The sequence below is a fragment of the Rhopalosiphum maidis genome, chromosome 1 (assembly GCF_003676215.2).
Source record: "Rhopalosiphum maidis isolate BTI-1 chromosome 1, ASM367621v3, whole genome shotgun sequence".
Lineage (NCBI taxonomy): Eukaryota > Metazoa > Arthropoda > Insecta > Hemiptera > Aphididae > Rhopalosiphum > Rhopalosiphum maidis.
The window spans coordinates 49,246,249-49,273,411 of NC_040877.1; the positions used below are offsets into that span (position 1 = coordinate 49,246,249).

Below are 27,163 nucleotides of genomic sequence, written 5' to 3' on the forward strand. Positions count from 1 at the left end.
AATTTAATTTTTTAAACATAAAATAAATGTATATTGACTTCTATACTAGCTGTTACCCCGATGACAGACCTATTTTTTATTTCCGATCGTCCAGTCCAATGAAGTGGTCGACAATCGGCGGGTTATTGTTTATACGATCCGTTTTAAATTCTAAAACATTGACAATTTTTTCTTTTTATATTTTATTATTTTAAAGTCCTAGACAATATTTTTTTGCATAGTAAATAATCTAAGAATATACAATTTTTATTTCTATCTGGCCTGCAAACTGTTTTTAATTTTTGAATGTGGCCTGAGAGTTCAAAAAGGTTACCGATCATGCATTAATGATGAAATTGTCAAGAAAAAAATTAAGTCGTTATAAGTACATCTTAGATCCTGGATACGTAGCGAAAACTGGATAATGATTTTACAATTATGTAGTTTATTTTCTGTCTGTCGTGATTTCTTATAGCAAATATGATCTATTTAGTACTTTGGGTGGTAAATAGTAAAATAAAATAAAAAATTCGGATCTCGCCATAATATCGGAAAAACAAAAAAGCTGGAAATATTACCATATTTATATGGTTTTATTTTTTGGTAAAAAATTTTATCAAAAACTATTGAAATAATAAAATTATAATAAAAAAAAAATTCAGGATATACAATTATTATTATTATTATGATTTTACGTATGAAATTAATTAAATACTAAAAGATTCGTATGCAAGGCAGCTGAGATATTATAAAAATAAATCCTATAATATCACAAAGAGTAATATAAAAAAAAAACATATGATCTATCACATTATTACAATATTTAACATCCGTGGCAAACGACAATCGTCGTCATTCGTAGAATACTGTTAATAATTCTAATAGTTTTATTGAACAGTCGTTAAACAACAGTCTTTAGTGTATGACAAGTGCTCTCATTTTTATAGAGTTTTTTAATATTTCCATTTCGAAGAGCAAAGAAGACGAATGAAGAAATAAGAGCTAGCTGTTTCTTCGGCAGTGGTGCACATTTGAACTGTAAATGTGGTTCAGCTCGATTTCTCCGAACAACGTCGAAGAATACTTACGTAAGTTAATTTTCCCATAATTATGGAATATTAAATTTATCTTTTATACTTAACATAATTATTTATTGACGTGTACAAGCTGCTATACTTGGATGACAGACTTATATTTTATTTCCGATCGTTCAATGCAATAGTCGGCAATCAGTGAACTATTGTCTACGGCCCGCTTTAAATTCTAAAACGACGTATTTTTTTAAAAAAGTTTTTCATTTTAGAGTTCTGCGGAATATTTTTTTGCATAGTTAATAATTTAAGAACATACAATTTTTTATTTTTTCTGGCCGAAAAAGTTTTTAATTTGTGAATATGGCCCGAGAGTCCAAAAAGGTTACCGACCACCGGTACCATGTATAAAATGACCAAGAATAAAATTAAGTCGTCAAGTATACCTTGGATCCTGCACGTAGCAATGAATATATATTTGTTTGACAATTATATAGTTTTTTTTTTGGTTATAAATTCTTGTAGCAAATATGATCTATATAGTACTTTCGGGTGGTTAATAGTAAAATAAAATAAAAAAATTCGAATCTTGTCATGATATCGAAAACACAAAAAAATAAATGTATTATAATCCTATATATTTGTATAATATTACAAAATTAATTTAATAATTTAATTTTAATTAAAAAATGTTAATTATTGAATATTGAAAAATTTACCATTTATCTACATTATGATTTCTCTATAGGTAAATTGTATAATTTTAAACGCATTTTCATTATTTAAAACAATTAAATTTTTTTTTTTATTTAGCCGAAAAATATTATAGATATGCGAATATGATTTAAAATTTAATACAGGCTTCTTCTTCAAACGTTCACTAATTTACTGTAATAAAAAATGTATAGTCAGGGTATATTTTATAAAAATTTAAAATTAAAATTTTGATTGAATTCGCGAGCTAAATTTATAAAATGTTTAAATTAATTTTTTCGTTAGATTTTCATATAAATATTTTATTATGCGTGATTAGAACCAAAATAATGTAGAAATAATAACTCAGAAACATAGCGATAAAAATCATAATTCTTTTTTTTTTAATATATATAATAATATAATTATTTTTGTTTAGTTGACTATTTTTATAGATTAAATAAAATAATTTGTAATCATCTTCATTAGAATAAAATATTAATACTTTGCAATATCTATAAAGATTTGGTCTATAGTTTATATGTTTTAATTTTACGATAATATGTCAAACAGCTAAAATAGAAAAATAGATTGTATAATATCACAAAGAGTTCAATAAACAAAACCATAGATTTATCATATTTTAATATTCGTCATCTGTGGCATACGACAATCGATGACATTCGTCGAAGACGATTAACAATTCTATAATTTTCTTAATGAATAGTCGTTAAACAACAGTCTTCAATACACGACAAGAACTCTCCTTTTCATTTCTTGCTGTTTATTTTCATAAAATATCTTTATACTCCTATTTAGAATCATGATGAAGATCGTATGAAGAAAATTTGGAGTTTTGTCGGCGGCGGTGCAGTACTCCGTATACACTGTAGATTGGTACAACTCCGTTTCCCGAGAAGAGTCGACGCTTAGGTAAGTTTTATTTATTATTCTTTTTCGGGATTAAAATTATTTTTTAAACTTAAAATAAAATATATTAATTTATATGAATCATCCGCGCTAGTCGGACGATGTAGTTGATGTAGACGCATATCTTATTCTCCAGGGTCCAATGAAAAAAAAGTACACAATGCTTACTTATTTTATTCATTAATTATAGTAGACGAAAATTGTGAGAAATAACAACGATGTATTATTTGTATTGTTCACGATTATATTATATTAGTACACCTTAGATTCTGGACGTGGACGTAACGAAAAATGTATAATAATTTTACAATTATGTTTTTTATTTTCTGTTTGTCATGAATTCTTGTAGCAAATATGGATATATTTGGTACTTTGGGTAGTAAATAAAATAATTATAATTTTTTTTTATAAAATAAAACAAAAAAATTTCAGATCATGCCATAATATCGGAAAAACAAAAAAACTGAAATAATGACGCCATATCCTTGTATAATGTCAACCCGGAGGACGATTGGGGCAGCATCAATAAGAAACTCATCTGAATAACAATATAAGTGTTACAAGGCTGTGTTTGTTTAATCCTATAATTTTTTTTAACAGTTGTACAGTATATTATGAATATTTACTTAAATTATTTATAATTTTTATGGATTTTCTTCAGAAAATATACTGTACTACGGTTTTAGGTGTTCTTTTTATTTTAATATAACCTTAATAAATTACCAATTTTTTCAATTTTTTTTCTTATCACATAGCTAGTTCGTCTTTGTGATTGTTTAAATTTACATTTTTTATAGTTATTGTACTGTTTAACTTTCTTATAAAAGAGAGTGAGGAATTTAAAAGGTGGCCACCGAACAGAAAGTTAAACTGCAATATACTATAATCTTTTTACTTCTTGTTTACATTTTTAACTGATAAATAATAAATATAAAATTTAAAATTAAATTAAATTCAAAATAAAAGAACACCAGCATAGATTTCTTAAACATTAAAATTTTTCTATAAGTTTAAATTACATTTAATTTGCACATTAGTTAAAGTTTTATAGGAACCGACGGATTATGGATTATTCACCGATGAAGAATTTGTCATTGAGCTGATGGGAAATGTGTCGGCACTCGACTTCGTTTCGACCGGGAGGAAGATTGGCAGCATCAATAAGAAGCACAACTTAATATCAACTGTCCAAAGGATTTGTTTGTATTATATTATAATTTTTAAAATCGTTGTAGGTACAGTATACTATATAAAATATATAATATTTATTAGTGAAGAAGGATTTGTCACAAAGCTGATGGGAAATGTGTCGGCTGTATTTCAACACTGAGGACGTCTGGCAGCATCAATAAGAAGCTCATCTTAATATCAACCGTCAAAAGGATTTGTTTGTATCATATTATAAGTTTAAATTACATTTAATCAGCACATTAGTTGAAGTTTTATAGGAACCGATGGATCATGGATTATTCACCGAAGAAGAATTTGTCATTGAGCTGATGGGAATGTGTCGGCACTCGGCTTCGTTTCTATCCGGAGGAAGATTGGCAGCATCAATAAGAAGCACAACTTAATATCAACTGTCCAACAGCTTGTTTGTATTATATTATAATTTTTAGAATCGTAGTAGGTACAGTATACTATATATAAATATATAATATTTATTAGTGAAGAAGAATTTGTCACAAAGTTGATGGAAAATGTGTCGGCTGTATTTCAACACTGAGGACGTCTGGCGGCATCAGTAACAAGTTCTTCTTAATATCAACTGTCCAAAGGATTTGTTTGTATTATATCATAATTTTTAGAATTGTAATAGGTACAGTATACTATATATAAATATATAATATTTATTAGTGAAGAAGGATTTGTCACAAAGCTCATGGGAAATGTGTCAGCACTCGGCTTCGTTTCAACCCGGAGGAAGATTGGCAGCATCAATGAGAAGCTCATCTTAATATCAACCGTCAAAAGGATTTGTTTGTATCATATTATAAGTTTAAATTACATTTAATCAGCACATTAGTTGAAGTTTTATAGGAACCGATGGATCATGGATTATTCACCGAAGAAGAATTTGTCATTGAGCTGATGGGAATGTGTCGGCACTCGGCTTCGTTTCTACCCGGAGGAAGATTGGCAGCATCAATAAGAAGCACAACTTAATATCAACTGTCCAACAGCTTGTTTGTATTATATTATAATTTTTAGAATCGTAGTAGGTACAGTATACTATATATAAATATATAATATTTATTAGTGAAGAAGAATTTGTCACAAAGTTGATGGAAAATGTGTCGGCTGTATTTCAACACTGAGGACGTCTGGCGGCATCAGTAACAAGTTCATCTTAATATCAACTGTCCAAAGGATTTGTTTGTATTATATTATAATTTTTAGATTCGTAGTAGGTACAGTATACTATATATAAATATATGATATTTATTAGTGAAGAAGGATTTGTCACAAAGCTCATGGGAAATGTGTCAGCACTCGGCTTCGTTTCAACCCGGAGGAAGATTGGCAGCATCAATGAGAAGCTCATCTTAATATCTACCGTCAAAAGGACTTAGTTTAGTACATAGATTTATTAAATTATTTGTAGTTTATATTGTAGTTGTAATGATGTAGTATATACTTTATAAGTAGTTTATTAATTTAGACTTATCTAATAGCTATTCCACTCATCCAACACACTGACTATCGCCGGCCGGCAACACACATATTATACACATTTACCGCTTGTAGAGTAGCGAAAATCGTAGTTTTATTCCTAGATTTCTTTATTGAAATAAATTATATAGTATTATTAGTATCTTCGTAGTTTTAGTTGTTGTAGATTTTTTTTATTAATTGAATGCATTCATATGATCAATGGCGTATTTAGGAATTTTAGGATAAGGGCAACACATATTTTGCCGCCTTTAAAAAACTAAAAAACTTCTATGCCGCGCAATGGTGAAACTGTTAATACCATAGAATATAGTATTCTACATCTCTATGGCACACATTTGTTGTGAAAAATATTAATGATTAACGTCACTGCGCCAGTACTCATAAAGTACGAAATAAAAATTCTTAAATTCTTAAAATCTAAATTCTTAAAAATTAGCCGTTCTGGTAAACGGGACTCAAAGCCCCTTCCTAAATACGTCTCTGCATATTGTGCGTTCTCGCTTAAGATGTGGATTAGGCCTATTGGGGACACCACAATAAAAAAAACGCGCCTCGTGTAATACCTCATAAAGTTATTAAACAATACGGACAATGTTATTGTACGTCGTTTAATAATAAAGGTGGTGTGGAAAATTACCTAATACTGTTATTCTTATCTTATAGTTACCTTGCATACATTTTTTTTTATTAAATACCAATTAAATAATTATTTATATCAAGAAACGAGAAATATTAACGTTTTATAAAGTATTCCAATAAAATAGTTTTGAAAACTATTTAACTATTTTTTGTTATAAAAAAACTCCAAGTAATTATTTTATTAGTTTTTATTTTACAAAGACACTATCAAAAGCGGGTCAAGTTTAATATTGCCAGAAATATTGTATGTATCTATTACTTTACTTAAATCATTGAATTTACACATATTTTGTTTACTAATTATTGTGTATTTTATTTTTATTTCATGCAAATTTGAAACTTCATATTTTACTAATTTACTGGCACATTGGTTACGTAGGTATTTGTGTCTTATAATAAAATACAAATGTTTGCTTTTGACTATGTGATTGTATACATTTGGATTTTATTAACCATAGGCTATAATTCCTCTAACATCATTATGTTCTCAATCTTTTACGCTAACTAGTTTTCAACAAAAGTGATTTTTTATTTTCTTAAAATTCAAAAACGAAGAGCTGTAAAATTTAAAATGTTTACTAAGTATTTATATTATCATTTTTTCTATAAATGGTATAATTTTCATATAATTGTAATTAATTTCGTACTCTTTATAAACAATTATATTTGTGTGCTTTATTATTGTTTTTTAATAGCAAAAATTGATAAATGCGTCAAAATCCTTGAAAATTGAATTAATAATTTCTTAATTAGTTGTTAGTTTATTCATTAAAAATATAAAAAAATGTATATTCACAATAATTTTATAAACGTTTACTGTTCCATAGCTAGAAATTTTAGTTTTGGGGGGTGTGGAAATTTCAAAATTGTTCATAATAATCAAGGATTATATAACGTCAATTACACAAGTATAAAACCATATAGGTAGTAATTAGTAATTATTCTCAGTAAATGAAAATAATAAAATAGTTCAATATAATATAATATAATATAATGATGCAATATAAAACAATACTATGCAACTTCTTATACAACTTTAATATACACTTTTTTTAAATTACCATGTTTTGTTTAAAAGTTTACTTTCAGGGGAGGTTGTAGGGGCAAGTTCCTCCTTTGCACCCCCGTAATTACGCCACTGAATGTATATAATATACCGTCTCCGCTTAGAATAGTTTTCTGTTTAAAATGAATTATATCTTTAAAATTAGATTTAAATTCAAATCCAACACACCTATAAAAGTGACCTACACGTCACCAAATGTATAGGCGTATAGCAGAGCATTACCACTTTATACCTTTTGATTACAATCTTTTATTAGGACATCTGTTTGAGAGTTGAATAAAAAAAATGTTTTAATTAAATTAATATTAATTAAAATAAAATACCTTTACAAATATACCTACTTATATTGTTAAATATATATAAACTAGTTGTTAATGAAAGTGGCAGTTTATTTTCTAAACTCAGATGAGATTTATTTACTAATTAATCAATATATATTATAAATAAATGTATTGTATTTCAATTATAACTTAGCTATCAAGCTGCCTAAATAGTAAATAAAATTAGATATTACTTGGCAGTTAATTAATTAGGTAGAATAACTTAAAGTAAATTAACAGCCTAACTTATAAGGAAGGAGGAACCATTTATAACATTTTCAAAAATTTTTACCTGGCAACATTTTATTGATATTTATAAAAAATAGTAGAAAATATCAAATGTTTATATTTAAAAAATATTTTGAAAATTATATAATGTATAGTAACTGATTATATAAGCAGTTGGTGAAATTTTTTAAGTATCTACAAACTACAATTAATCATTTTTAAGTTACATTAAGGAAAAGCAATTTGTTTTTTTGTCCTTCCAGGTTATATTGAAAAATACTGTGATCTAGTTATTTTGGCCTCTCAAAAATTTTATATTGGCTAATCTATATAAATTATCCTACATCGAATCCAATTCAGAGTGCTTTCAAAAAAATATATTACGATTAATTTCATACTAAGATATGCATTCCGTATTATAATTTAAAATAAATGATATTAGAAAAAATATAAAACATTGAAACTAAACTTATGATAATGATCAAGGTAGATAAATTATTATTTATCATAGTAAATAATATTAATGGTAGTTATTGGAACAATGGAAAACATTTGTATTATTAAAAACATATATTTAGGAAATATTTAAATTATTGTTTACTTAATAATTTACAATTTTTAATTCAACAAACTGTTTTAATTTAATAAGCATTAAAAAAAAAAAAATACATAAGAATATATGAGAAATAATAATTGATATAATGGAATAAATAGTTTTTTAAATCATAACTATTTTTAATTAAAAGCAAAATAATAAAAAAAAATAATATATCAATAACAATTGCATTTAATTTTTATTAAGATTATATTTCATTAAATAATTTAGATAAATTTTCAGGAAGTGTCAATGACAAGCATTTATCTGGAAAATCTCTCTTGTACATGCGCAAAAGTTTAATAATTTCTTCTTTCACTTCTAAAAATAAATAAAAATTGTAATTATAATTAATTACTAATAATAATTCAAAATAATTGGTAATTAAAACATTTCTTTAACATGTATAATTAATTTTATAGTTTTTTTAATTTAAATAATATTTTGTTTATTACCATCTTCATAACATTTTCTTTTATCACTTAATGTAGCCAATGATGCTTTAATCACAGGTTCTAACAAGGAAACCATATATTGATTGCCGACTTCAAATAAATATACCAAACACTTAAACACAGTTAAGTTTTCAACAAAGTCTTCATGTAATGGAAGGTAATTTATCATAACAGGTACCACCTTTCAAAAATGAATACATTAATATTTTTTATAAGAAACATAAGCATTTGCAATTTTTACTAAAAAACAACAGACTAGTTTTTAAATTCCATAATTTGCCAAAAACTATAAAATTATACCACATAAATTGTATAGCATTTAATATTTAATATTGGTATTTAGTCATTAATTATTAAAATAAAATACCCGCCAATTATAGATATTTCAATGAAAATTGGATTCAAACTTTCAATATTAAAATGAAAATCTAACTACTGAACATAGACACAATTAAATAAATATAAGTGTTACGTTTAGATTTTTTGAATTAGAAATATTTACATGATCAAGAGGAATTCCTTCAATGTTGGTAATTATCATACGTGCTAATGCTCCATAAATGTTGTCTAATACTTTTGATCGTTGTTCTTTAGTAACCACTTGTGAAAATGTATTTAATATTATTGGATAGTACCTAAATTATTATAGAAAACAAAATATTTTTAATTATTATTGTTATTTATAACAGTATGTTAGACCAGGAAAAGTAATATGATAAAAGTTAATTTCTTATTACCAGTAAAAATAAATAAGAAAATTTTTTGATTAAAAATTAATTAATATTTTTTGTAATGAATTGTATTACAATATTATTCAATAAATAAGGTAGATAGAATGATAATTATGTAAGTTCATTATTTTAAGAGGACACCACACCCAAATGTGTTATCTTTGTCTTACAAACGTGCAACATGGCAAATTTTTGTTCAGTAGAATCAATTTTGTATGTTTAGCTTAAATATTAGAGAGAAATAACCTATTATCTTTGATTACAAATATAAGAACATTATCTGAGTTCTCTCACCAGTATTTTATGCTGTATGGTACAAATATTACTATATTACATACTCAAAACACGTTGATTGCATTTCTTTTTACAGCTCTCACTCTGTATGTACGTTACTTTTTTGGTCAAATTTAGTTAACCATTTTTTTCAGTTTTAAACCTGAGTTTTTATGACTTCAATTGACATCATTAACGTTACTGCACTTTTTTTTCAATACGCTGCACATGTATACCAAATGGCATAAATGCATAATGATTAATTTTCTTTTAGAAATTCAATGGAAGTATATAAAATTAAATGAAAAAAATACAAGCATTACAAAAATTATGAAAAAATTTATTTTAAATTATTATTAATAAAAGCAGGTAAAGTCAGCCCACTGACAATAAACAAATCGAAAATAATAATAAAGTTATGCTGATAATTTGTTGAAAAGTTGAGAATTGAACACATTGTAAAAAAAAACCAGAAAAATAGGTCCATAAGACGAAAATAAGTCTTCTAAAAATAACATAAATAAACTGCTCTTATTATATGGACTTACGTCCAAACAGTACATGAACACATATTTTAAAACATGCATTAAGTCATGCTAAATAATAAAAATATAACATAAGATAGATTAGATATTATTACACATATTAAACAAAAAACCATTCATTTTTTTATATATATATTGGACGCCAATTGATGTCAATACGAAGTCAACGTGTTATTTATTAAAATATTATAAAAAACCAACAAGAAAACTGAGATATGTTCTTACCTTTAGGTTTGATATTAGGATATTTCACTCTAATATTTAAGCTAAGCACATAAAATCGGCTCTACTAAACAAAAATTTGCCCTTTTGAACATTTGTAAGACTAATTAGAAACAATACACGGGGATGTGATGTCCTCTTAATACTTCAAATATTTAATCATGCAGGATAAACCAGAAAATATTAAGGAAAACACTGAGACTACTCCTCCCAGACTAAAAATATATAAAACATAATTAAATTTAAATACTAACTTGTACACAGATTCTTTGCCATAAAATGCTATTTCTCCTAATGCAAATACAGCATTATTTCTCACAGTATCATCTTCATCTTCAACAAGTGGTATTACAAGTGAAAACATAACTTCACACAAACCACTAGCATTTTCTCCTAAGCCTTTGGCAGATTCCCCAGTTATAGCTAACCCTGCAGCTCGTAATAATTCAGTTGAATCTTTTGACTAGAAAAAAATATTATTTTGTTTACATTTATACAAACTAGACAAAATAATTAATTACTAAATTTACCATTAATTTTTTTAACAAAGGCACCAAAGATATAAAATATTCTGTAAAAACTTGTGGTGGAAGAACATAACTTAAATTTGAGACAACATTGCCTGCATATTCTATAGGTAATGTATCATTTTCACTATCTAGTTCATCTAACTCACCAGGATTATTTCCATCCCCTATCTGAAATTATTTAAACATAAATTATATATATATATATATGTGTGTTTACAACAAAGTTTGATCATAAGATAAAACTAGGTTTTTCTAGTTAATGCTAGGATTTACAAATTGTACCGAGAAATATTAAAAAACATAATAATTATGCCATTAGTAGAAGTCCTATCAGTTATTTACTTAAAAAATTTTCAACAACCTATGACATTCAAATCATGACAATAAAAGTAGATTAATCCATAACAGAAAACTAATGAGAATTTTAACTAATAATTACAAATTAAGAATTAAGAAATATATTATATTTAATTATAAATGAGTGTACACACATATCTTTGCATCCTCAATCAAATATAATATGTAGTATTAGATGCCACAATAGGACACATGACTCAAGTAAAGAACAATAAATCTTTTAAATGAATATCAATAATTTGGTTTCATAATATACACAGTATATTTATAATTTTAAATATTAGTAAAAATCATATCAGTTTTCTGTTATGGGTAATCTACTTTTATCTTCATAATTTGTACATCCTAGGTTATTAATATTAAATATTTTCAATTAAAGTACATTTCAGTTTTTACTCAGATAATTAATAACATTAGTAAGACTTAGCTTTACTTAGTCATTTGGCTAATCAATAACATGTATTTAAAAATTAATTTAAAGTAATAAAAAAAATATATAAATATATATATAATATTTATTTAAAAAATATTTAATTTATATTAAAAATAACTTAACACTTGAAAGTCTTACTTTTAATGATAAAATAGATTTAGCAAGTATCATAATTGGTTCAGCATATTTTATCATCTTAGTTTTAATTTCTTTCAACATATCAGCTAATACATCTAGGTATATTGAATCCAAAGCCGGAAATCCATCTTCTTGTATTTTTTTCTCTCCGTACTTCAAAAAAGTTTCCAAAGCTTTTTCTAAAGCTAAATAAATATATTACATTAAAATAGTCATTTTAATCTTGATAAATTGATTATAAAGATTGTAAAAATCTCCATTTTATTTTCATACAACATGCAGTTTGTCTTTCCTATAAAAAATTTTTTTTTTTTATAAGTTAAATAATTGTTTATAGATATAGCAAAAATTTCTATGAAACAATTTGTTTTAGAGATATTGAGGAGTTTAATGTGTCTAATGAATTACCTATTTTAAATTATATTATTTATTTATTATTATTTTATCTCATGGGTATTATTGAACATAAGTTGAAAGTGGCACAAAAAATTCAATACATCAGTTATTCATTTTTTGAAAATTTTAAGAGTGAATTTTGTAAGATTTTAAGAATTAACATTAACATTTTACAGTGTCTAATGTATAATGCATTGAAATTAAAGTTACACAAATTAATACACAAATAATGAAATGAACATAAGATGGAATAAGAACAATTTGAGAACATAATTCAAAAAATGATAATTTAATGTGTTAAATGGAACATTTTTGAATGGGCCAGATAGATAATTACAGTCAGCTAGACCCAATAACATCATATAATAATAGCTTTTATCAATTATTTGTAACTAATTGAATAATTTGATTAACGAGGTAATATTAATATTAATATTATATTAACATCTACACCATTTTTTAAGAATTTAATATAGTTTCTAACTTATTGTTGTTTTATGCTCATTTAATTTATAAACATAAAAATTAATTATCTGTTGTATAATAATAAAATTATATTATAAAAATTAAAATTAAAATATCAAATGCCTATTATTTACATTAAGAATACATATAAGCAATTCATTGTAAAATAGATTTTAAAAATATAAATCATAATTAAAAAACAAACTTACACTCTTGGCCGCAATTATTCGGTACTTTTGAAAAATATATACAAATTTGCCCATATAATTCAAGTACAGAATCAATTGTGTCTTCATCATCTTCTTCTAATAACTTTGATACTACTTCAAAGCTATTATTTAAATAAGGAAGAAATTGATCTCTAATTTAAATGTAAATAGATAAGATTACAAAGTCAAATAAGATAACTAATTATAATGATATGTATATAATTAATAATAAATACCCAGTGCTTTGAGCAATTTGAGCAATTGTTTGACAAGCATTATCTTTTTCTTCCATAACATGTGCATCAACATAAGCAACTGAAACAAAATAAATAATTAAATGAATTATGAATGTAAACCATAGACCTTATACTAATAGACAGTACATGGTAGTAGTTCCAATGTCCACACGAGAAGGCGTTGATCAAGGTAGTACATTACATATGCGCACAAGAACTATAGGATTGTATAAACATTACAACCGTGCGCCTCATCATACTCACACTGCATACTATTAGTACAGTATAAAGTATACAGTTAAGAAAGACCGCACCACCCACCCGCATGTCCCATTTATTAGTATAAGGTCTATGATGTAAACAAATTATAAAAAATAATGTAGTTACTCACAGTCATCACTATCAGCATCATCACTGCCACCATCAGTTAGAGATTCATCTTTATCATCATCATCTTCGTCATCGCTACTATAAGCATTAAATTTTTTTTTCTGAAAATATAAATATATTTCTATAAAAAAAAATTATTTTGTTTAAGAAATAAACTAGTTTTATACCTCCAGATTAAAACTATTATCAGCAATTAAGCTATTGTCCAAACTTTTCAAAACATGTTGCATTACAAGATCAATGTATGGTATCAAATGATTAATAGATACTCTAGCTATAGAACTAAAAAGTCCATAACATACTGCCCGGACTTCAGGTTGATCCTCCTTTGCTTCTTGCAATAAAGCCAAACCACATTTTAAACTAATATCCAAATAGGGTTCAAATACTTTTGGATCAAGAGCAGCCGCAAATTCAGATAATAATTCTAAATTTTATAATAAAATACATATTTAAAATATATTTTTTTATCATTAAATAAGATAAATAATAATTAAATATTACTTACGAATAACCATTATCTGTACAGTTTCCAGTTTTTCATCTATTCCAGGTTTCAAATAAGCATCAAGAATTTCCATGATTGGGATAAAGTAAGGAGCTGTAGCATCACCTCCAGACTTAACTAAAGATATACATTTTTTAATATGAATATTTAATACAATTATTAATTTATTTTAAAATTAAAATAAATGTGTACCAATGCTACACATGATAGTAATTGCTTTGTCTTTAAGTTCAATACAACACTGTTCATTTCTTATAATATCCAATACAATAGCAGTCATTTCTGGTAAGTATTCATCAATTCCGCCTTCCATACTATCAATAAATTTATCAAGTGCATAAAAAATCATACGCACTTCAGAACTACATTCTGGCTTAGTATATTCAATAATTAACTTTTCTTTGAACATTTTCATTAATTCTGGTAGTATTTCTGCTGCGTAAGTACTGACTTGAGGCTAAATTAAACAATTCTTAATATTGTTTTGATCAAATAAAAAATCTAATTTAGTTACTTGAACATATTGAGAAACTTCTCCTAAAGCATACATAGCTGCAGATTTAACCGTTTCATTTGAACTATTTAATCCTAGTTTAATAGCTGTTACAAATTGTTTAAGATAATTCTTTTTTAGGTATTCAGAACAGCCATCTGATACAAAAGCCATTGTAGTATAAGATGCTCTAAGAGCATTAGGATCTTGAGTAGTATATGCTGTATCAATCAATTTTATCTAAATACAATACAATAAAATTCAATTAAATATATTATGTGTATGCATAATTGTTTTATTTACACATAGGCATTTAAATAAAAACAAAAAAAATAGTATTTCCAACAGCTAGTTAAATATTAATAATAATATAAGGATAAAATATATACAAATGAAATATTTAGAAATGGCAAAACTCTGATATGTACACCGTTCAGCAAGGGAATACGCCAATTCTGTGCATCCTCACTCAACACCCTACCATTAAGACTGGTTATACTATGGCGGGATGTCGCAGAAAAATTGTATTTTGAAAGCAGCAAAGTATTCGTGTACTGGATAGAATATTATTTAACGCAAATTTGATTATATTTTGAAAAATAAAATTTGAGTCATTAAACAAATGAATAATCATCTGTATCACAAAGATGGCAATGTAAAATATAATCTTTCTCTACTTAACCTTTATCTTAAAATATTGACATTTTACATTGTGTGCAATTAATGCACTGACTTTACAATAATGTGTATTAATTTATATAGTGTGTACATTAAAAGCGATTCAATCATAGCTCACCAAGTGACAGTTTTAAATAATTTTAAAATTATTATAATTACAGAACTTTTATAAATTGTATGAACCATTGATTTCAGTAGAAACAGATAGCCAGAGCACACACACTCAAGTCAAGTCGCATTTGATGTGAAGTTTTTCTATGAAACCACTTACCAATATAGGCATAAAAGTTGAAGCAGATAATTCATCAGCGATTGCCGCCATACATTCACCAGCAGCACTCATTGGGTTTAAAGCATATTCCTCTAAGAACCAAGTATCATCATCAGTTTCTTCACTTAAAATGTTGAACATTAATTCAATTACAGGATTCAATAAATTCAATTTTACTAAAACCTATAAATAAGAATCAAAAAATGTTTTATTTAACATATTTTAAAAGTATTTAATAATTAAATTTTAAATTAAAGTTAACTATGAATAAATTTAAGTCTATAATAAAATAACATACAAATTAAAATTAAGTTTTATACATACACAATTATTTTTATTTTATATAAATATTAAATACATTTAAGATATTACTTTTTTTAAGATAAAAATATAATTTTTGATATGATTTCATATAATTTATATACTTGAAATTTTGACCAAGATAAAAGTAATATTATGTAAAATATAATTTTTTTTAAAAACAGTGATAATATAAAATATGATATATTTGTTATTCTAACTATAATAGTAATTAATTTTATGTAAAAAATTAACTTACCTTCTTCTTACTACGGATAATAGTTGAAATTAAATTTATACCATTACATCTTAAAGTTTCATCTATATTTGTATTACCAGCTAATTGGGCAGAAACTTGAACAATTGGTTTTATATGTGGTAATAATGCCTGAATAGAAAATTCACACATTGATCCAAGTAATTCAAAACAATCACATGCATGATCTGGATTTGTTGTTGACAAGGCAAGTATAACTTCTAACACACGGGGAACAGATTGTGAATAAGCTTGAAGAACCTAAAATACATTATTTTTTAATGTTTTTTAATTAAAAAAATATTGTCACTAATTATTAAGTTACTTTGCATACCTGAGGAACTTGAATAGATAATTCTATTATGTTATTCATTGAAGAAATAGTATTATAAACAGCAAGTGAAGTACAATCTTCAGCACTGTTCAATGTTTGAATAAAATAATCCACAAATGTTGTTATATGGGACTCGAACATTTGGGGAATATAATCAGATAAATGTTTAATGACAAATGAACCAAACTATTAATTAAAACAATAACAAACTTGAAATGTGTACAATAGTTTAATTTTATTATTTTATTATAAATACCTCTCTTTCATTTATATTGTTGCTTTTAATACACGATTCAATAAAAGCAAATAACTCATTCCAGTTACCTCTCATCAATTCATGCTTAGCCAATACAGCAATAAGTTGAAGAATATGCTTTTTAACTTCAATACTAGGTTCATCAATGATTGTTTTCAACAAAAATTGTTTGATTCTATAATATTTAAACATTTAAAAAAATGTATATATAATATTATAATGTTGTAAACTATAAATAAAAATTTAACTTACTGTTCACGAAGTTCTTGAGATAAATTCATCCATGCATTACGTTTGTACAATTTTTTCCTTAAAACAAGAGCTGCATATTCCTTTAATTTGTCATTTTTACTAGAACTAATCACTGTACAAAGAGTGACGTATGTTTGAGGATTTTTTAACGCTAATGTCAATTCATCGGTGGCCTATATAAATTTAATAATTTAAAATTTAAAATGAGCAACAGAATAAATTAAATTATTAATTTTTTCAATTTTATCTAATCTATAATTAAATCATATTGTACAAGATCTTTACCTGTTTTATAACTTCATTATCCGGCTCTAATAAGCGCGTTAAAATACGCTCCATTTCAGAGATATTCACAAACATTTTACTTATTAAATCAAAAAGCTTTAATAAAGTTAATAATTGAAATTAAAATAAAAGTCGCATGGAATTCAATTTCCCTTAAGAAAAAGAAGAATGAAAGGAATGATTAAAGAAAAACACATGGCACGGTACGTTGTTATCAATTGCCATTTTTACAGCGAATTGGTTAATTTTGATAAATAAAGTAGTTCTACCAACCTTATTACAATGGAATATTGGTACCAACATAAGTTCATTAATTAATAATCTAAAAATGGGGGCATAATTTTTTTTTAATTCCAAGTGGAGCAACAAAATGTATAATTATAATATAAACAGTGCTCGACTTGAGGAGAGACGGAGTACCCCAACTAATTTTTCAGAAATTTTAGCGTACCTCTAGTATTGTTTTTAACGAGAACGCCGGGGACGCTTTATCATTTTTCTTTTTCATCAAAATGCATGAAATACCATAGTAATTTGTCTTATGGATTATTTCTAAATCATGCATCTATAAAAATAAATAGTTAAGCATCGATGTTTTTTTTTTATTTATTTAATTTTATTGTCTTTTTGAGTTAGTTATTAATTCTTAATACAATGTATTGTATAACAGATAAAATAATTACTAATTTTATCTACGTTTTATATAAACTTATTATTTTTTCTAATTATTTACTAATATAACATTAATAATAATGTTAAATAAGTAATGGAGGCGTTTTTTTTTTTTTTAGTTAACAGATTCGAGCACTGAATATAATGATTCTTTTATTGTCTGTAGATAGATGTAATGATTTTACAAGATAAGTGATAAAGTTAATATTGTCTGTTTTAGTGCTTTCATATTTTTTGGCATTAAAAATGCTTTAAGTTTAGTAAACTGCATCTAATTGGTATTTTAGGGGAAAAATTAGTATTTTTTAAAATATCGAGAAAAACAAAAAATAAATTAAGAAAAACAGGAATTTTTACACAAAAATATTATTTTACATAAGTGATTTAATTTTTTTCTTTTTTTTTTGAAACGCAAAAATAAAAAAATCTTTGATGCTTGAAATTATTATCAAATGTTTATATTAGCTTTTTCTATTATGTAATTTAATTTTAATACTTCTCATGAGCTGTACTTAGAGTATTAAAAAATACTACATTGTTTATATTTATTTTGTATAAGTTTTTTTAGTTATGATTGATATAATAAAAAAATGTACATTATTTTGTTAAAAAAAACTATGATAAATAAAATAGTATAATTTAAAACTCAGCATAAAATAATTACAAAATTATCTGTAGTATTATAATTGGTAAGTGTGTTACTTGAACTTAACATAAATGTACACCATAGGTAAGTTAAATGATGTGGATAGATATACTGAAGTAATACTTCATTTTTGTTTTTATTCAATGATAATATTTCTCTAAAAGTAAAATTAAAGTTGGAATTTTGTTTTCATTATCATTATAAATACGACATGATAGTCAATCATAAAAATTAATTGTTCACTAGTATTGTTTCTACCACTGTTCTAGTATACAATTAATTATACATCATTTCAAAGACTTTTTTGGAACATTTCATGCTATAAGTCTGGCCTTATCTATGATGTACATTACATAAATTCTATATATTATATAATATTATAATATGCAAATATTAACACAACAGAAATAATAATAATATATATATAAAAAAAATATAACTAAAAAACATATTTTTTAAGCAGCTTTGTAAGTACATCTAATGATTAATAAATTGTAATTTTTTACTATAATGAATAACATTTATATTATATATATATATATTAAAAAAAAAAATACTTTAAACAGTTCAAACTTTAGACACATACATAGAAATTATAAATATATAATATACTTTTTCTTTTATGTAAATTAACAAAATGGAATAACTGATATACAATATAATAAGTATAACTAACATTAACACATTTATTTAGATCCCCAAACAATGGTCAATGTAATTATGATTAATATCACAGCACAAATAACTAATAAATAGAATCTTTTTTTCCTGAGTTTGTTCTAAAAAAATAAAAAATAAATACAATTAATTGACAGGTAAATTCTAGGGTATCAATTTACTTACGGTGTAATCAGTTGCCCGTCTCAATTGACCAGTTGCTTCTTGAACTGATACATTAGTAATTTGTACATTAGCTTCAATACTATCAATTATTTCACCTTGATTATGAACCAAAGTACCAAGTTCTTTAAAAATTTGATTTACGTCACTTATGTCGTTCTAAATTATAAGTTATTATTTTAACATAAGAATTAAAGTAAGTAGTATATAATATTATTAGTACCAACCTCAAGTTGTCTAATAGCTTGTTCTTGTTCAACCACTTGTAAATTTACTTCATCCAAAATTTGTATCTGAGTTTGATCATTTTGGTTTTCATTTGGATTTGAATAACCTAATAGAAGATATAAATTATATACTTATTTAAAGTTACAAATGAGGATATTTAATTAAAATCAAACCATTTTGATATTTAGAACCAGGTGGTGGAGGTAATTTTCCAGTAGATGAAGATGCTTTTGTACGTTTCATTAGCTCTGCATTTTCTTTATCGTATGCTTTACGTTGAATGGCTTGAAATGCATTTAAAGCAGATGTAAACGATTCAGCTAAACGTTCTTTTTGAATTTTTAATTGTCTCTGATAAAATTAGTGATTCATTAAACAAGATACATACATTTAAACTTAACTTCAACATACCTGATCTGTTTGAGAAGAATATGATCGTATTTCATTAAGTTCCTTTAAATTATGACTAGTATCTTTAGATAGCTGTTGAGTATAATGTGATATTTGATGTCTGTAATTTTTTAAATCTTTAGATTAAATATTCAAATTAATTATTTACTATTGCTCATTTAACTTACAATTGTTTTCTAACTTCTGTAGCATCTTGTACGGTATTTAACTGGTTTACCATTCTATTCATAGATGACACTATAATAAAATTAAAAATTAATATCTTACTTTAATTTTACGCTATTAAATTTTTAACTGATAGGTACTAGAATTTATAAAACAATGTAATCAAAAGAAACATTATTCGTTTGTTATATAGTAATAGATTTATTATTCTGGGCAATGAGTGGATTGAAAAAACTAGATAGCACAGATTGTCATTGTTGAATTGTTCAAATATTTAATAATTCTTGGACTCTTTGAGACATTGTGTAAAAAGAATTGTATAAATGTAAGAAAGAAACCAATTTAAATTTAGTACATTTTTATTTGTTTTAGTTAACCAACATACAATTGTTCTACTAATGGCCATTAAAATTTTAATTAATAAAACTATTATCATAATATGAGGTACCAAGTAGACAGTGGTGTAATTACACATAAAAATACCCTAAGGCAAAAAAGTTTTTCCTCCCTTAAAATATAAGAAGTTATATTCTTTGCTACTAAAATAGTGTATTAAGCCCTGCTCTCCCAAACATTAAATGTTAAAAAAAAATTTTTATGCGCCAAGTAAACTACCTATGGATACCCTTAGCTACATTACTGAAAGAAAGATAAATGTCAAACGTTCAATCATTAATTGATTACAATATTATAGTCAACAAATAACAGTTTTCACACCATTCAGTGTTCATTAAAATAATCCTCGCAAGATACTGATAATTTGACAAAGAACAGAAAATGCATTAACTTAGTATGGTTAATAATTATAATTATTAATTAAATTACTTAAATGTTAATAATTTTGTAATTATCTGTTCAGAACAGGAGCATACAATAGTTATGCATGATATGTAATTATATAGTCTGGAACTATAAATAGGAGAGAAGAGTCCCCAGTAAATCTTCTAAAGCAACTAGTTAATTCTAATCAAAAAATGTATTTAAACTATTTTCCTTATAAAGTATATGCAAACATATATCTAAAAACATTTATAATTTATCTATTCTATTAAGCTTTATCAAATCAGAAATACATAATATATAATATATATATATATATTCAGTATAGTAGATATAACACTTAGTAAATTTATCTTGAATATTCAAGTTAATAGTGGCATAGCCAAGGAGGGAGGAGGCTATAGCCCCTCCCTCATTGACTGTATTTTGTATAGTGTTTTGAAATGTTTAAATTTAAAAATGGAAATTGTCTTATAAATTTTAAGTATTTTAAATAGTAAATAAGTTAACGGCAAATCAACGTCAATATGTTATCAGTATTTTTGTTTATGATTTTCGATAACTCAAGTTAAAAGTATTTTGCCCCCCCCCCATAAAAAATCTGGCTACGCCTCTGGTTAATAGTTATAATCACTATAAAATTTACCCAAGATAGAAAATTCTATTATTTCAACGTAGTAATCATCTACTTACTACTTATCGTTAGAACCTAGCAGACACAATATAAAAATTGGTAATAAAAATACTTCATACAAAAATAAAATATGATCAGGAGGATTAAATTTAAAAATATACTTCTAGGCTGGAACAACTTAAAAACATTGAATATATTCTTACCATTTTGAGATATTTTCTGGATATTGGTGCCAATCAATTGAGCCAATTTTTGAAAATCTTTTTCACCTCCATTGCTTTGATATGAATTTCCATAAAAGCTGTCCATTGTTAATTAATATTTATTACCTAATTTATCCTGCAATGACACTTGAAGTTTAATTCCAAATAGAATATCACTCAGTCAACGAATTATAATAAACAAAATGTTCACTGTTTAGTATAAAACTATTATTGTTATGTTATCTCAAACAAAAAGATTAAAAAAGTATATTTTCACAACAGTGTTGTAACTTGTAATAAGTTGCATTGAAGGTATAGAAGTGATTAATGATTCATCATAGGCAAATAGACAATAACAAAATATTATAGACTACAGTAGTAGTAGACAGTCACAGTAACTAAGTAACTATTTTTTTTTATAGTAAGTAGTATTGAAAATTATAATTTTAGCAAGACGAAGGCGTACGCGTACTAACTAATACTATAATAGTTTAATACAGTATACTTTATTATGTATGATAATTGATAAATTATTATCTATAGTTATCAATAGTTAGTACCACCATAATGAAAACGTACAAGTGTTTCGTAAAATGAATAAAAGACCTACAATCGAATACACAATGTCTGAATGTCGTCAAAATGTGAACTTCAAATGCTTTTAAACAATTAATAGATTATAAGTACTACGCTAAATTTTAGTAAGCAATGTCTAACTAGATTCCAAAAAATGCCGACGAGCCGCCTCTGCTTAAGTTGTGGGCATAGTGATGTACACTATACGTCTATACTCTATACCTACAATTGTATTAAAAAATAAACATATTTGTCTTTCTAAAATCAAAAATAAATGTGAAATCGATCAATATGTTCCTAATGGCTAATGTAAATATTTGAATTTATATTTATTTTTCTGAACATTGTTCATGTAGTTGTCTGTACATTTTGTGAAGTTGAACTAAATATATAATAATTGATTATATTATATGACTCACGTCAATAAAATTCTATTATACACACCTTTATGGCTTTATATATTAATTACGTTCTTGCGTTAAAGTATACAAGGTGGTCCACTTGGTCCAGTTAAATGTTAACAGTTATAGTATCAGTGGGGTATTTAGAGGTGGCAAGAGGGGCAATTGCCCCGGGCAGCACTTTTTTGGGGGCAGCAAATTTAACTGGGAATTTTTTTTTATAATATTAATTTAATGATGTTTGTTTTATAAACATATTATGAAAATAAATTAATAAATTTTACAATTGGCTTTGATTATTTTGTTATGGGTACTACTGAGAAAACCTACGATATTCAACGTTATAGGACACTCAATAGGTTTTTATATAAGTTTATGTAAGTTTTTTTAGAGTAAGAAAAATTGCCATTATAAAAAAACCCGCGAGAGGAAAAGAGCATTAAAAAAATGTGTACCCAGGGCAGCAAAATCCTAAATACGCCACTGTATAGTATTATAGGGATTTCAAGAACTTTTTTAAAATATTTTTATACGATTTAGTTTTGTTGCAAAACAAATTTTTTTAAATTTTGGGTTATTTAAATTCATAATTAGGTAGGTAGTATGTTACATTACTTAAATAAAAATCAAATTTTAATTGAGTACCTAATTTATGTTAATTTATTATAACTTATATAAATCTTTTAAATTTAAATAAGTGTAGGTAGTAGATATTTATTTTACGAGAAACCTTGTACAGTTCTGCCATTTTACTCAACTGATTTAACTTATAATTGATTTGATACTAAACTCTAAGAGACTGAAGTCTGATGTACATGGGAATATTTGAAGTTATAATCCCCCGCCCCTAAATTTGAGATTTTTTACGAATCCTACAAAATATCTATTTGCATAATATGTATTGAAATTTAAATTCATAACCTCCTACTGAAAATTATGCCACTTCTATTGCTATACGCCGACGCCCGACACATATCATAAATGCCTTATTTGCTATATTATATAATTCATAATTTTGAATAGTTATCTAACTATATAGATACAAACTCAAAAACTTATTTGTCATAATAATATAACTAGCAAAGTACTAATTTCATTGGTTTTAATAATTTGAAATAATCATGAAACATTTTGTTTATGAATTGGTGTCATTTAGCTAAATAAACTATGAAATGTTTAAATAGTAGTAGTAAATGATAATGATTATATGTATGCCTATTTGCATTAAAAATTAATGAAGAAATAGCAAGCAGTAAATACAATTTAATGTTCTATTAAATTAATCAAATTTTTTATGAAACTTTGTATAACTCCACAATAATAATAAGTAGATTTCTCTTTCTCAACGTTATTAGTATATTATAAGTATCATTTTTTTTAAATACTAAGCAAACAGTATAAAATCATAATAAATATGATATACATAATATTATGAATTTTTGAGTCTTCATAATAATAAAAATAAAGATGCATTGAATTCAAAATCTATAGATTGTTTATTATTAACCAGAACTTTTAAATTTTAAGTATGAGTTATCAAATTTATATTTTTAGACATATTTTTAATAACCATACTCTTCAGTATGTTATATAATAATTAAATTACATGACACATATAATTATACATTTTAATTCTAACAACAAACAATGTAATTAACTTCTATAGAACTCTTTGAGTTGTTGATCAATAGGTTTCAGTATAACTTTATCCTTTAGATTAACAACCCAACCGGGTTCTAGGCCATAAAATATTTGTCTTTGATCTTTTCTACTGACAAGCATATCATAATCTGGATCATCTTCAATTTTAGGAAGTTTATATCCATATTTCTGAGCTAAAACAAATCGTTCCCAAGATATTTTTTCAGGATCTGCTAAATAACCCCGATTTGCTGCACTCGAATAATATAAAATTGCATCTTCGGGGGGAATCATACGCCTGGGTATTGCTTCTCCTATAAAATAAAACAATATAATCATGAATAAATAGGATATTTTTTTATGAATTAACACATATTATTTGTGAAACAGTTATCAGTCGTAAAATTATAGATATATATATTTTTTTAAGAGGATACTAGTATACTACTATTGATGGTATTTTTAAATTATGATGTGTTATAAGATTTGATTTAAAGTATTGGCAATACATTATGAGGATTCATTGCCTATAGAAAATGTATATATTTAAACATTATACATTAAGTAAATTGTACGAGATTTAAATAATGGAAGAGGAAGTTTCCTATTGGCACATTCAAATTGGCAAGATATCAACCTACCGAGTACCTGAGTGCTGTGGGTTACTTTATTAAAAAATAATATACAAATTTAGAACTGTTGAACATAAATTTGTAATATAAGTACGTATAACAGTGAGAACATATATTATGGTATGAATTACTCTTTATGAACTATTTTTGACTTAATTTAAAATCAATTTAAATAGTTTAGAACACAATTTTATGATATATGTGTGGAAGCTATAAAATATCTACATAATTTACTTTACAAACCTCTTTGAAAAAACTTTTTAGGATTAATTAAAATAAATAAACTGTTAACATCAAAAAATGATGTTGTTATAACTCCTCCATTTCTTTCTATGGCTGCAATTGTAGATTCACTGGTCCATTGAACTTCTATATTAATTTTTGCCTTGAAATTATCAGCTCCCTAATATATAAAAATATTTATCAATAAAGTTAATTTATTTATAACAGTCAATACTATAAATAGGTGGGTTAGGTACATGAATACAATTAAGTTTTGCATAACTGACTATTTTCGTAATGTACCATAACTATGTATTTTAAATCAGTCAAAGCTGCTTTAATTACAAGTATCTAAAGAAGAATAAATAATTAATAATATTATATTAATTATGCATTGTCAAGAGTTATCAGTAAAACATCTACTGATAGAATTTATATAATTCTAAGATAAAATAAACTCAATATCCCAACAATTATGTATAAATCAATCTACCCAAAACACCAATAGATGATTAACTTCCTCCAATGCATCAGATTAAACAAATAAATTATACAACCATATATAAATTTAATGTTAGTGTTGTATAATACAATTTGTATTATATTTATATATAATATTAGATTGTCCATTATATTAATATAATGTAATACATAGCTATATAGCATGGGTCACCAAATGGTGCCCCCCAAACACATTTTCTCCAGTCCACAGACAAATAATAAATAACACATTATTATGACAACATTATATGTGTTATAATTGTAAATTATTATTTTTGTTAAATATTATTGATTTTTAAATAATGTAAATATGTACTTAAAATTTTGATGGCCCCTTGAAAAATTTTCAGATCTCTAATGTGGCCCTTCAAAAATATTAATTGGGGACCCCTACTATATAGCAATATGACCCATGTTATTAAAGCTCTATTGAAAAAAAACTTACTTCATCAACCAAATTTACTCCAAAGTGTTTATCTTCTGGATTAATGTTATACAAACCCGTATTGCACAGTACTGATAAATCAATAGGCTTTGTAATGTCAATACGATTCAAATCAATCATTTTTTGTAAAGTGGCCAACGATAGTGGAGGATATTGTCTTTTGACACTAAAAAAAGGTTATAATCTTAGATAGGAAATTTTCTTGAATACTGTATTAAGATATTTTATAACATACTGATGATCCTTATAATATTGTTCTCTAGGAAATTTCATATAAAATGGAGTATTTCCTGTCTCATATCCCGGTCTCATAAAGTTTTGCCTAGCTTTTGACCCTTTATTACCATGACCATGTTTGTCACCTCCATGCTGGGCTCTTCCTCGTTTATTCTAAAATAAAATAATAAAATAGATATAATACTATTTATGGATTATACATTACAAATGATTAAAAAAGATTAAATAGTATTAAATTTTAAACTTCATTACATTAAATACATTACTATTTATATTTAAATATTTAATTACTAATAAAATAATTAGAACTATTTCATCAGTACAATCAAGTGGATGGCAAACATTGTAAAAATATTTAATTATAAACTTATTAAATGTCAGTTATTTTTTTTTAGATAAATAGTTAAAATAAACAATATTTTTTTATAGTTACTTTTTTAACTGCTCCATCATTATTTCGAAGATTAGAAATAGAGAGCCTTGGTAGATTTCTTAATAAATTCAAAACATTCTTGTTTGTGAATGATGTCATTTTAATAAGTAACTTAACTAAAAATTATAAAGATAAATGCAAACAAATTGGAAAATTAAATAATCATTTTAACTTAAAATAGTTAAAACTTAAAATCATTAGTTAAGAACATTCAACATAATATTTATTTTTTTTACACAACCTACAAATTCAAGTAGTGATAAAATAAAAATTGATAACGTACCTACTAGCTATCAATCATGATTCACGATTTAAGATATTATCTT

The 27,163-nt window shown here is 25.2% G+C and overlaps 3 protein-coding genes and 2 long non-coding RNA genes across 5 annotated transcripts; 2 read left to right on the forward strand and 3 right to left on the reverse strand.

Moving 5' to 3' along the window:
• Positions 1-843: 843 nt before the first annotated feature.
• Positions 844-3,171, forward strand: LOC113549999. The gene is made up of 3 exons (XR_003404982.1): positions 844-1,067; positions 2,523-2,636; positions 3,066-3,171. It is a non-coding gene; the product is annotated as an uncharacterized LOC113549999 (long non-coding RNA).
• Positions 3,172-3,919: 748 nt separating this feature from the next.
• Positions 3,920-5,318, forward strand: LOC113549631. Its single transcript, XR_003404937.1, has 5 exons — positions 3,920-4,227; positions 4,302-4,420; positions 4,491-4,819; positions 4,894-5,008; positions 5,083-5,318. It is a non-coding gene; the product is annotated as an uncharacterized LOC113549631 (long non-coding RNA).
• A 2,998-nt stretch (positions 5,319-8,316) lies between these two features.
• Positions 8,317-17,365, reverse strand: LOC113558066 (importin-4-like). Its single transcript, XM_026963586.2, has 19 exons — positions 17,171-17,365; positions 16,886-17,058; positions 16,634-16,808; positions 16,378-16,563; positions 16,047-16,304; positions 15,488-15,670; positions 14,560-14,778; positions 14,238-14,502; positions 14,046-14,162; positions 13,705-13,964; positions 13,539-13,638; positions 13,148-13,226; positions 12,912-13,063; positions 11,842-12,026; positions 10,914-11,081; positions 10,638-10,846; positions 9,115-9,247; positions 8,613-8,793; positions 8,317-8,478 (listed from the first exon to the last, which is right to left on the reverse strand). The coding sequence occupies exons 1-19, from the start codon at positions 17,243-17,245 to the stop codon at positions 8,366-8,368; spliced, it is 3,231 nt and encodes a 1,076-aa protein (XP_026819387.1). The 5' UTR covers positions 17,246-17,365; the 3' UTR covers positions 8,317-8,365.
• Positions 17,366-18,458: 1,093 nt separating this feature from the next.
• Positions 18,459-22,242, reverse strand: LOC113547989 (syntaxin-7-like). Its single transcript, XM_026948601.2, has 7 exons — positions 21,750-22,242; positions 20,135-20,204; positions 19,968-20,067; positions 19,730-19,907; positions 19,556-19,662; positions 19,332-19,487; positions 18,459-19,267 (listed from the first exon to the last, which is right to left on the reverse strand). The coding sequence occupies exons 1-7, from the start codon at positions 21,853-21,855 to the stop codon at positions 19,175-19,177; spliced, it is 810 nt and encodes a 269-aa protein (XP_026804402.1). The 5' UTR covers positions 21,856-22,242; the 3' UTR covers positions 18,459-19,174.
• Positions 22,243-24,209: 1,967 nt separating this feature from the next.
• On the reverse strand, positions 24,210-27,065 carry LOC113548411 (39S ribosomal protein L15, mitochondrial). The gene is made up of 5 exons (XM_026949277.1): positions 26,838-27,065; positions 26,403-26,557; positions 26,168-26,333; positions 25,243-25,402; positions 24,210-24,681 (listed from the first exon to the last, which is right to left on the reverse strand). Exons 1-5 carry the CDS (start codon positions 26,934-26,936, stop codon positions 24,380-24,382), a joined length of 882 nt encoding a protein of 293 aa, XP_026805078.1. The 5' UTR covers positions 26,937-27,065; the 3' UTR covers positions 24,210-24,379.
• Positions 27,066-27,163: the final 98 nt, after the last annotated feature.

Bases quoted from the DNA above. Each gene is read 5' to 3' on its own strand.
- LOC113558066 (XM_026963586.2), bottom strand. From the start codon at position 17,245: ATGTTTGTGAATATCTCTGAAATGGAGCGTATTTTAACGCGCTTATTA. The intron at 16,564-16,633 runs GTATTTATAATA...TTTAATTAATAG, and splicing joins ACAATATAAATGAAAGAGAG to TTTGGTTCATTTGTCATTAA. The intron at 10,847-10,913 runs GTAAATTTAGTA...ATTTTTTTCTAG, and splicing joins CTTTGTTAAAAAAATTAATG to TCAAAAGATTCAACTGAATT.
- LOC113547989 (XM_026948601.2), bottom strand. From the start codon at position 21,855: ATGGACAGCTTTTATGGAAATTCATATCAAAGCAATGGAGGTGAAAAA. The intron at 20,205-21,749 runs GTAAGAATATAT...ATTTTATTATAG, and splicing joins CCAGAAAATATCTCAAAATG to TGTCATCTATGAATAGAATG. The intron at 19,488-19,555 runs GTTGGTACTAAT...CTTATAATTTAG, and splicing joins AAGCTATTAGACAACTTGAG to AACGACATAAGTGACGTAAA.
- LOC113548411 (XM_026949277.1), bottom strand. From the start codon at position 26,936: ATGACATCATTCACAAACAAGAATGTTTTGAATTTATTAAGAAATCTA. The intron at 26,558-26,837 runs GTAACTATAAAA...ATTTTATTTTAG, and splicing joins ATGATGGAGCAGTTAAAAAA to AATAAACGAGGAAGAGCCCA. The intron at 24,682-25,242 runs GTTTGTAAAGTA...TTTATTTTATAG, and splicing joins TAAAAAGTTTTTTCAAAGAG to GAGAAGCAATACCCAGGCGT.